The 12,610-nt window shown below is 35.3% G+C and overlaps 1 protein-coding gene across 5 annotated transcripts in view; it reads right to left on the reverse strand.

Moving 5' to 3' along the window:
* Positions 1-12,610, reverse strand: part of LOC105381510 (rho GTPase-activating protein 7) — a 198,259-nt gene that overhangs the window by 21,304 nt on the left and 164,345 nt on the right. For all 5 annotated transcript variants that reach the window (XM_038106645.2, XM_048622183.1, XM_048622184.1 and 2 more), the window contains one exon: positions 6,363-6,511. In XM_038106645.2, the coding sequence (XP_037962573.1) occupies positions 6,363-6,511 (149 nt within the window). The remainder of the gene's footprint in view (positions 1-6,362; positions 6,512-12,610) is intronic.

Below are 12,610 nucleotides of genomic sequence, written 5' to 3' on the forward strand. Positions count from 1 at the left end.
AATACCTGTATGAACGGTTTCCTTCGAATTCGTGGAAGCATAAGTCGTTAATTTTTTAGAATTGATTTCTTGACATTATAACCGCCGTTTTTTGTATTTGCTTACGAAGGTAGTAATTTTGACAGGTTATGTCAGTCAAAAAACTCTTCACAGTAAGCAAATAAGCAAATCCATCACTGAATAGGGTACTTATAGAAAACGTCTTTATAGACTATAAACTAGCTGTTCCTGTTGCGAGATTCGCTTCGCTTTAAAATAATCCCGTGGGAATTACGGGATAAAAAGTAGCTTATGTGTTAATTCGGGGTGTCGGCTAACTCAATTTCATTAAATCGATTAAATTTTCAGTCAAATTAGGTATCTAATTTGGTACCTAAAATTAAGATGATATAAGCTCTTGTAGTTCGCATAAGTGGATGAAATCAAGATTATGTCAGAGAAAAGCCCACATGATATCTTCCATGACTTTATGATCTTTAGAGCATATTATTATCTCCATTTCATCACAGTATCATGTTCCTCGATGAAAGATCAAACTTAACAACTCTGTAGTTAGTTGTGCAATAGAAGTTCACTTACATAGACCCATACCTGTAAGGGTGATAAAAGCGTGTACCTACTTTAAAAAATTTACAACCTTCAATCTTAAATCCACCACTTTGTAGGTACTTTAGATTATTTGTAGTCCTTTATTTAGAAATTATCATACTTTTTTAACCCCAAAAACCTTTTTGGCAACATTCTAAAAAGCTTATGTTATTATGTTAATAGGTCCCACATACTTCGTGTGGGGTCTTTGAATAATGGTAATGAGCTACATGTTTTTTTTTTCTTCAGTAACATTTTGTTATTGTAGTTATATGTTGGTCATTAAAGTATGGCTTTAGGGAATAATGAATAATCACTTTGCTTATGAGTCGACAATATTTTTGTGTTACTTAAAATTCGCGTTGATCAAAACCAAGAAATTGAAGTTTTAATTTCAAAATATAAAAGCACCCACCAAAAGCAAATATGACCACCATGTATACAGGCATATCAAACTGACACCGTGTTCAATAAAAAAATAATATTATGGTGGTATTTTTTTCTTTGTTTGATTGTCCGTAACACATGTAGTGTTTGAGATCTAATCTGGCGAGGCATTTTGTAAGATATGTATAATCTAGGTATTATATACATACTTATAAATATTCAAACCTTTTAGTTATAAATTGTATATCCTTACAGTACATAACCATTCAATCGATCTCTCTAAATTTGTATAACCTTTAAGAATGGCTCATCCATCCCGCGATTGAACCTAATTTTTGTGCATAAATAACGAAAACGGCAGCAGTGTTTTATAGATATTAATAGAAATACTTCCAACTGATCAACTATCACCAGCAAATCTGTAATAAATAACTTACAAAAAAATGCAACCTTAATTAACATGTTCAATAATAACTTAATATAGAGCTTGTTATATTAAAATTATACAGTCGTATTTAACACCCTATTAAGTAGGCGGCAAAATCGTGACAGTCGACCACCATTTTATGGCAAGCCGTTACGAGGTAAAGTTTGACAGATCCTTAATTATACAGCTACTTATTAGCAAACCTACAAGCCTGTCAATTATTACTGCACTACAGTTGCTTAATCTTTGTGAGCGAGCTGGCAATCGAGCTTGAATATTTTATAGACTAAATGGAACCTGTAAGTGCGAGAGTTTAACTTTACTTAGGACTTCAAGGTTCTTTCTAAGTTATGTGGAATACCCCGTTCCCGTTATGTATTAATTTTATTGCTTTTAATCGTAAAAATAAAACCCGGATAAGATGAAAAAGTTCCACTCACAAACTGCCGATAACAAACGAACCCATTTTTTTCAAAGATTTAGTTTAAAATTGGAACAAAAATTTACCGATTTTAGTTGGTAATATCCTGATGCTCTGTTAAATATACTCCAATGTCGCAGAACGCGTCATTAAGCTAGCCTTTTCTGTTTAGAAGTAATTTCGTGTTTTTCTCAGTGGAACCTTTTAATTGGCCATGAGTGTATATCTAGCTATTTTTCAAAATACTATTTCTGTTAAGAAGAGAATAAGTAGGTATGATATACTTACATATAGGTGTGTGTGAGTGAATGAATGTGACATGGTCCTCGGTGGGCGTAATGTTCATTTTAATAAGTTCATAGTTACTAAGTCTCATATATATAGTGCTCATAGATGGCGCTGTAGGTAGTCATCTAGATCGCGGTATGGTTTCGTTTTAGCTGATGTCTTTATATTTGTGTATGAGTTTGTAGTAAGGTCCTTGAAAACAACCAATAAACGACTTTATTCTAAAATACGAGGTTTCATTGTGATATGGTTCTTAAAAGCTATTAATTAGAGTTTACATTACTCCGTGCTGTAAGTTTTCCTAAAATAAAATAAAATAAATAAATATTATTATGATTATAACTATAACGGTATGAATGAGTTTAGTTAGCTAAAACAAGCATGTCGCAAAGAATAGTGTAATGGTGAGAACAAAAGTGAGTGTCTCTCAAGTACAGTCGAGTGCGAAAGTAAACACGCCTAATGTAGTGGTGTTAGAAGTCCACACTTTTATTATACCACGAGTTTCTGAACACAAACTTAACTGACAAGCTTCCTAGTGGATATTAATCTACAGTGTTTTAAATTAGTTTCAAAATTGTAAAAAAAAAACATTTTAAGTAAGTACTTACTTAGATTTTATTTTGCTTATATCCTACCAGAAATAATACGGTATTTTTGTACCTACTTATTTGCTTTTTATTTATTTTAAGTATTATGAATTTACAAGATTGAGTTAAACCTATGATTTTACTGAAGGTAGATGAAAAATCGCTGTCCATGATCAACTAAAATGTATAACAGCTGTATTTTTTACGCAATATCAGGGCTGGCTCAATTAACGAATAATCGAAACATAGTTTCTCGTAAACTAGAATAACCCCCGACTATCGTATTTTAAACCTATAGTATAGGTCACCCTAACAATTCTACACTCACGGGCAATGAAAAGGTTCCACTGAGAAAAGCACCAATATACTTCTAACCGGAAAAGGCTATCTTAATGCCGTCTTCTGCAACATTGAAGTACATTTAACAGAACATTAGAATATTACCAACTAAAATCGGTAATATTTTGTACCAATCTTAAATAAAATCTTTGAAAAAATTGGGGTCGTCTGTAGTTGGCATTTTGTGAGTGGAACTTTTTCATTGCCCGGCAGTGTATAATTTCGATAAAGCGAACTGTTGAACTTTAGGTCGACTCTTTCGTACTTTATTGTACATTTAGGGCCACTTGCACAAACATTAAATCTAGATTTAGTGTCAAATCTCGATTTAAGAAACGTTAATCTATATAAAATTTAACACTAAATCTAGATTTAATATGTTGGTGCAAGTGGCCCTTAATAATTTTACTTTCTATTAAAACAATGGTTATATATCTTTGTACGCAATTTGGCTCCGTGCACCATTCTCCTTAGCTAGTATGAACCCACTATCGTTAAACAGCACGGTGCCAATCGGAAAAGTAAATAAAAATGCCTTTTCCGCCATCTTATTTGGAACTAACATCACAAACGACTTTCCCTATCACATAACATGCCCATTAGTGAATATCTTGACATCATTAGAGCTAATAAATAGCCAGCTTATTTACTATGCGTACATAGATAAATAACCATTATTTTAATAGAAAGTAAAATGATAGAATGTAAGTACAATAAAGTACGAAATAGTTGACCTAAAGTTCAACAGTTCGCTTTATCGAAATTATAGAATTGTTAGGGTGACCTATAGGTTTAAGAAAATATGAATTAGGCTTTTTGGCAAATATTAATTAGGTTTCGTTCTATGAATTTGGGGGAAAGAGTAGAAATTTTAGGAACGCCTATGTCAACCAGAAAACGGCGGTGATAATATCCGATTTATAATCGAAATGTCAGAGTAGGGCCCTTATCTTTATTACTGTCTGTTCCCTATGATAAATGAAAATATTACCTGCACTATAAATATCTATTAATTACGAAGATGAATCAATGAGAACCTATCAACTTTCACGATTCATTTAATATTTTAATTCAGATAGTACTTTTATAGGTCTAGTGCATTTTCCGGTCCATTTGGTTTTATAATTAAGAAGGTATAAAATGTAATTATAAATATTTTATGTCTTCATCAACATGTTTGAAATTGTTCCGTTTGAATAACATTATGCTATGGTAATTGAAATATCTAAACTCGCGTCTGCTGTTCTTTAGGAATTGCATAAACCATGGATATTTTATTATAAACAATATAAAATATAAATACCCTTTTCACCTATTAACAAACGCATTAAACCACCGAATGGCGTAGTGGTTAGTGACCCTGACTACTGAGGCGAAGGTCCCGGGTTCGATTCCCGGCTGGGGCAGATATTTATTTAAACACAGATATATATTTGTTTTCGGGCCTTGGATGTGCCCGTAAAAAGGCAATAGGCCCGCCCCCTATTAAATTGGGATTAACATGACACTGGCGAAAAGTGGGTGCAGCAATGCACCTCTGCCTACCCCGCAAGGGAGTACATTAGTACAAGGTGTGAGTGTTTGTTTTGTATTATTTTTATACATGTAACAAACCCATTAAAATAGATTCGTCGATTTTAGCTACCAGACGATTTCCAGTTATTGCAGTATATCTATGCGGTAAGTTGTTGTTGTTGCAGTCCTATGGCACCCCAGAGGTGCAGAGGGTCTCCACTAACGTCCGCCACTTCCGCCTATCTTCGGCTGTACTTTTGGCCTCACTCCAGCTTAGTCCAGCGGCTCGTAGCTCGTTTTCGACGCTTCGGCGCCATGTTTGGACAGATCTTCGTTACGTATTGTCTTCGGCCAGAAAACGCGTAGGATCGACCTGAGGGACTTATTGACGAACACTTGCAGTTTGTTCGTCAGCCCTTTCGTCACTCTCCACGTTTCGCAACCAAAGAGCAATACGGACTTCACGATGGAGTCGAAGAGGGAGATTTTTATCCGCCTTGTGAGCACATTCGAGTCCCAAACAGGTTTGAGCTGGGCAAACGCAGCCTTCGCCTTCTTGATCCTGCTCTCTATATCCTCATCTGCTCCTCCCTGACAGGTGACCGTGCTTCCGAGGTAAGTAAATGCATCGACCGAGTCCAGGCGTTGGTCATCGAGTGTTAAGGCGTCCGAGGTTTTAGCCTTGATACGCATATCGACTGTTTTGCGTCGGTTTATTCGCAGACCCATTACTCTGGCTTCCTCCTGCAGGTGTGCGAGTTTCTCTTGTAATAGGTCGAGAGTTGGCGAAATAAGCACGATGTCGTCCGCGTAGTCTAGGTCCTCTAGGACACCTGAAGCCCAGCTTATACCTCTCGGGATAGTAACCACGTTCCTCATCACATCGTCAAGGAGAATAACAAATAGGAGCGGTGACAGGAGACATCCCTGCTTGACGCCAGCTGAAATGCGTATTGGGGCCCCAAGCTCTTTTTCGTGTACGACCCTACATGTACTGCCCTCGTATAGCGAGCGTATCACTTGGATGATGCAGGCTGGTATGCCTCTGCGTTGTAGACGGATGCGGTAAGTACACAAGTATTTAAATAAGAAATTTAATTTAATTTTGAGATTACCTACGTCTATTACAGATTTTGTGCCTGTCAAATTACGAGCTAACGTTTTCGATGTCAGCAATAAATATCACCAAATAATGTGCGAAGCAGAAAAAGAAAAACAATTTGGGGTGACTGGAGTGAGTCTGAAGAGGTCGAAAATAGTTTTTACAAGAAAGTCCCCGATAACAATCAAAGTTTTTCAATTAAGCTGAGTCGGGCAATTATTTGAAGACTGAGTGTGTGGAATTGTGGTGGTCTTTTATTTTCGCGCAACTTAGGTACGTATATTCTATACAGAGCCACGCTATAGGTGGATAGATTGGACGGGCCCTGGAGTGAAACTACCTTAAATCTTCAAGACAGCTAATTTTACTTAAAGGAAAAATCATTTACTTTAAAAAAAAACTGTTTTAAATGTATTTCTATATACTTCATGTTTAACTGAATAATAATAAGTGTAACAAGACTGCTAACCTATTCGTGTCTGTAGAACCTGAAATATACTGTGAACATAGTGTATTCCCTGAGTTTGTTTCCTATCTACCACTCCCACGATAGGACGACCTCATATAAGTTTATTTATTTTCAATAATCATGGTTCAATGCATTATTTTATTTTATAGATTAAATGCGTTAAAATTGCCGTTTATACAGTTAAAAAGCATATAATGCTCAACAATGGAAGGGTTTCAAAAGCCAAGTTCACTCACCGATCTCTTCTGATGATGATGATGCTCCAGCTTCATGGTGGCGCAGCGGTTGAGTGTGGTCAGCCGTCGGAACAAGGACTGCAGTGAGTCTGCGTCCAAGAAGGGGTGGTCGTTTTGCACCCCCGATATGTCGATCGGGAATTGCAGATCTGTAACAATGGAGGTGAGTTTTAGAATTGAACGGTTCGTCCGAGAAGGAATGGTGGTTCTGCAACCCTGATAATTATGTCGATCGGGAATTGCAGATCTGAAACAATGGGAGTAAGGGTTATTGAGATATTAGTTATCATGAAGCAGCATCGCTTATCTGGGAAAATTCTAGATCCATACATAAAATATACAAGTTACGTCAGATTTGACCAATAGGCAATGTAACTTAAGGATTGTAAATCACCAATCAACATTCAGTGGTGCTTTTCACAGGTCACATTATGATAACGATTTCGGAAGAGACTTAACTATTGATAGTCCGAATATCTAACTATATCAAGTTTTTTTTTGTTTATAGTTAGGCTAGGTACCTATACTCATAAGTTTATCTAAGGTTTAGAATAAGTTATTTAGATTGTATTGTAAGTTATTTAGATTGTATTGTGTACATAGATATTTACAGTTTGGTTAAATGATTTATTACAGACTATATCATAGTTCCACTCGTCTTTACCTGTTATGCTGCCACATTTATAACCCAAATCAAAACGTACACAAATCAAGGGTAGGAAATGTCAGTCACTAAACGGACAGTTACCTTGTACGCATCTCGTCTGTTTCAAGAATAATGTTTCGTCTACTAATTTATAGTTTAGACTTTGTTACCTTCAAACATGAGCACTTAATTCTCAAATTCTATTAACACACAAGACACAGTTATTGAGAGTACTATACAGGGTGTTACTATGCCGAAAGTATACGAGTACAACATAAAATTCAAACCAAAATTCTCAGTGTTTCGAACATTTTAAATCGCATGTTTCCAAATACTGTGGTTTACACCAGTGTGCTACATTGATCCGCTAGGCAGCATCCTCGTCCACCGCCAATCTACAGAGTGCCAGTCGAAAATTCACACACAGCGAGCAGAATTCGATTAATTGCCAAAAGCCTGTGTAGAGCGCCGGGCAGTCTGGGTAAACTTATTTACTAGAGGGCTCTACACTTGAGCTAGTTCGCTCTCTGTGTTTCTGGACTTTTACTATTATATGAATTGTATTGTATTATATGCTTTTGGAATTTTTGTCCAGACATTTATTTTACCATTTATTATATATTTATATATTTGGCCATTAAATAAGAAAAAAAAAAAAAATATATTTTAGAAGAAAAGATTTCACTTTGAAAAATAATGTCAACAACTTATACAAAAAGTGGCCTGTTATGTTTACTTTCAATAAGTGTATGAGATTGAACTCTATTATGATGTGCTAGGAATTTATATTTATGTTGATTTGTTAAAATCATAAATAAACTAAGAAACTGTTGAAATTATCGGCAAACTGCAAAGTTCCCAAGTTGACTAGTTTACAGAAGCCTGCGAAAGGTTCACCCCGCAGGTAGCAAGTTTAATCCCGTTTATTTCCAATCTCACAGGTAGGTCAACAGATTTAAACCTGCCGGTTAAATGGGCCCTAAGGCTGTATCACCTCTTACAGAAGCCGTATCGGGGAGTAAGTGCAAGACTTTGTACTCACTAAACACACGGGGGAGAGATGAAAATGGGTTTGGTCGAAACGTCATCTCATAAAATGTAGGGGTTTAGGCTGCAAACCTTTTGTTTTCCCGTAGAATTCTGTTCTGAAACTATAATCTGTGTTCCTTACAGCGTGGTTTGGAGAGACCTCCATTCAATTAGTCTGCTGGTTAAAGATAAATCAGATTTATTACTTCAATAAAGTACTCTTAATATCAAAACATCGTTATAATTTATAATGAAAATAGATACTAAACTTTTAAAATATAAAAAATAAACCAACAATTTTCATAACACAATCACAACTAGGTACCAGGCGCGCAGGAAGCGGGCGGGGGTGGCGGAAACATCACTCGGGCGGTCCGTTCACTTCCCGCAGTCGAGCGCTGCCTGTCAAAGATGTAGGACGCGTGCCGACTGCCGCCTTGGTAGTTTTATCTACACTTTTAATCAAGAGCTAGGTTATTTATTTTATAGTTTTTTTAGAAAAAAATATCAAATGGCGTGGTTATATAAACCCTGTTTTTTTTATTAAATGCGGTATTTATGTAATAACATTGTACCTACTATGTAAATTTTTGTACTTTTATCGGCGGGTTGATCACTGATAAATTTTTGACCATTATTTACATACCTAGTAATAACAAAGATATTTTGTGTTAACAAAAGGCCTACGGGTAATAATTTAAATGTACTGTTAGTATACAAAACAACATTAAAAGTTAAAATAATAAAGACAGACTAGAGGTACCTACTGAGTAAGTAATTAATTTTGAAGAGAGCTCAGACGCTGGAAAAGCCAATATTATCTGTTGAAAGCAGAAGTCCGAACTTATGCTTATTACGAAAAGTTTTCAGCAGATTGTTTTATTATAATTCATAAACTCACAATAACGATACTCATCAAAAGGTTCCATTAAAAGTTTTCAACAATAAGATTAAGGAATACACGTATACGACGTATAGTAAGTAATACCTACCTATATGATATATGTGAGAATTTCCGAAGCTGCGTTCGTGTAGTATCAAACTACGAAAGTTTGTGTTCGGAAGTTTAACTATCCATCGGTTCGGGAAGGAAGTTTAAGCTCAACTATTGAAGATCTTTCTCGTGTGTTCGTCAAACTGGTACTTTAACGATGAAGATATCCGTTGGAGTGTGTAAATATCGAGTATCATATCGTCTTCATATTTCTCACTAAGTACTTACTTATTGATATACAGCAGCGTCAACCATTAATCTATAGTAGTCTTTGGCGTCAACAGAGTGATGCAAACATGGCTAAGGACACTCGGGTGACAATAACAATACGTATCACCCCAAAAAAAATATAATCGGTTCAGCCGTTTGGCTGGTTCAGGTACGCTACACATACACGTTAAACTTATAAAACACCTCATTTTCAGTCAAGGGATGACTCAGGGCTTACTTTCAACCATGTCAAAAGAGTCTGTTATGAAGCTAAAAAATAACTTAAAAGACTTTTCCCAACTAAAGTTTTTCAGAATGATGCACTGAGTCTACCCCTTTCGGTTTACTTTTGCAACATTCCATATTTTCTAAATCCATCCCGACACACAATGCACATATTCTCACGTCACAACATAGGTACAGTACACCCCGCCCTACAGACAGGTAGGTATAATGTTGCCAGCTAAATTTAAATACCCACCGAGCTGGAACATCACAGTCCAGCGACCAGTCTTTCATCCCAAAAGCCTGGGTTGCCAGTTCATGATTAAAACGATCGCTGCGGGATTTTAAATCTGCATTTTTCGGGTGGTTTGCTGCGTTCATTTACAAACAAAAGTTGTTTTGCATAACAAAAATGGGGAGAAAAAGTAAAAGCTAATTACAGATGGCGCCTTAAACGACTGTACCCGATTCCCCGGTTCTAATTGTTTGATTCAGTCGCCATATTTTCGACACAATAATGTGATTGGTCAGATATACTTTATTTTAATTAAAATGAACTATCGGGTATAAGTATTATGTAGGATGGCTTATATCATCATCCCTTCTAGGTATATTTTTATAGCAAAATCATGAAAATATGAATGCGAAAGATTTGAATGATTCTCTGTGGGCATTTTGTAGCAATAAATACCTTTTGAATTTGAATTTTCAAAACTTAATCCGTGATTTACAATAAAGCATTTTACTTTAATACAGTCTCTTGTATACTAATACCATGTATTATTCATATACAGGGGGACACGCATAATCCCTTACATACATTATATCCGCAAAGCTTTGCATTTACCTACCCATACCTAGCACGCAATGTATTTTGATCCTTCATCCACATCCATAGAAACGATTATTGTTTAGCAAACAATGTTAGTGTTACCAGTGACAAGGTAAACGACACACCAAATGCACAGTATATAGACCGTATTACAAGGCAGTAAAGGTAGCTAATGAAAATTTAATTAAGAGCTGAGCCCAGAGTTTGACCACAAGCCACAAACGGCTGTCAGGCTATGTTTAAGTGTTAATAGAGTTGGTTTGGGTATTGTCCTAATAGAAGAGTGACGAGACCATACTAACCCAGATGGTGTTTTAATAAGGGATTATGGTGTATTTGTATGAATGGTGAATTAATTTAGTAAGGAAAATTACCTATGGTGAATTAAACTTCGCAAAGCAGTCAGAAAATAACCTAATCAACGTTTAAAACCCCCGAAATTCAACACTAAAAGTCGTATAACTTTAATATAAAAATAAAACAAACCGACTTCAAAAAACCACTATAGTCGGTTTTTATTTTATAATATTTATTTTATTTTATTGATTTTAGTTTATTTGCAAGTGTTTGAAGTGTTTAAACCCTGGGGTAGGGGTAACACTACCAATCATCTAACAAAAACAAAACTAAAATCGGTTCAGTCGTTTGGCTTCTATGCTGCCACAGACAGATACATTGCCACCTTAAACATATAACACCCCTCTTTTTCATCGAAGGTAAAAAATAAGGTCATGCAGTCACGCAGAAAAAACAAAAAAAATAGTCCAATTACACAGTCCATTGGCACCTCTTATCTTGTGTCACTGTTTTTCTCTATTAACTTCACAAAGGGCACGCAATACAGAAGAAAAATAAAATGAAAAAGGGTAATAGTATTGAAATGCACTTTCACTAATTACTCGGTATCAGTATATATATCCGGTTCAGTTCAGTTAAAGCTGCGTACACACCGGGCCAACGAAGGCCAACGAACGGGTTACGTTGGCCTTCGTTGCTGCAATCTGCCCTGTATTATGTATGATAAATATCCATCGTTGGGATAACCGTTGGCGTTCGTTGGGCGTTCGTTGGCCCGGTGTGTACGCAGCTTAAGTTGTACTTACCTCTATGTAAGTACTTACTCTAGTTACTTAAATACGTTTTGTATTACATAATTAATAATATTTAGTTTTCTACCATAGGAACATTTTACGTTAAGTAGTGTCTCAAGATGTCATAACAAAAGTTATTTTAATCAGCATAATATTCTGTATTAGCTTTTTGTGAAAAAAAGATTCATTATTATTATTCATAGTTTTACTTATACCTTTTCGACATATTTAAGGTCTATTTTTTATTATAACATATAATATTGGTGCTACGGTCTTCTAGCAGGTGGTTTTTACTGAAACTATATATATAGACTCAATATTTTCTAAAAATATGTTGCTATGTACCGCAATCTAAAAGCTAAGTCCATTTTCAATGCTCTGGTGCGAATTAAGGCACGAGTGTTCCCGAGACAAACCCCGCGTTCACTGTACCGTACATTTGATTAACTTCACGTCAATAGAATACGAATAGCAGCTCAGACAGTTGAAAATGGAACGATTTTTTCGTTTTAATTTTCAGGTGTTGTTTGCAGCCAGTTGGTATGGTTGTGGAGAGTAGGGATAGAATTCTTTAATCTACTTTATTAGGTTTTTTAGATTTAATTTTAAAATCGAATTTGTTTTAAAAGTATTTTTTAGTTAAGTAAGTACCTATATACTTTTTGAGGGCTCTTTTAAAACTGAATATTTTTCTACCAAACTGTATTTTTATATCTTTGACTTATTAAATACCCCTGCATTTGCGACACCACAGAGAACTTTTTTTAGTGCATCTAAAAGTGGTTAATAAATAATTTAATAATAATAATAGTTCACTCGAGTACAAACGAACACCAGATGATGTCGGGTTCACATAGAAAAGCAGTAAATACTCGCAAATAAAACACCCACGTGGGTGTTAATATTGTACAGAAATAATTTATATTCCCAATGCCGATCCGTGACTAAGTTTCTCAGAATACTGACTGGATCTTTTATGTGGAAATGTACGGAATAAGTCAATTTTCTTTTTATGTAGTTACAATGCCTTATTAACTCTATTTTATTTACGTAGGTAAGTCATATTAATACAGTAAAAGTAAGAAAATGTTGTTGGTTTTTCATACAGCGTTTGTTACTTTTAGGTACTTAAAAGAGATCATTCTCGTGACATTTTGTAATAGAGAGTAATTTTATAAAAAAATATATATTTATCAAGTCGGTAAAAAAATATTTTTTTCA

This window comes from Plutella xylostella, chromosome 7 (genome assembly GCF_932276165.1).
Source record: "Plutella xylostella chromosome 7, ilPluXylo3.1, whole genome shotgun sequence".
NCBI lineage: Eukaryota > Metazoa > Arthropoda > Insecta > Lepidoptera > Plutellidae > Plutella > Plutella xylostella.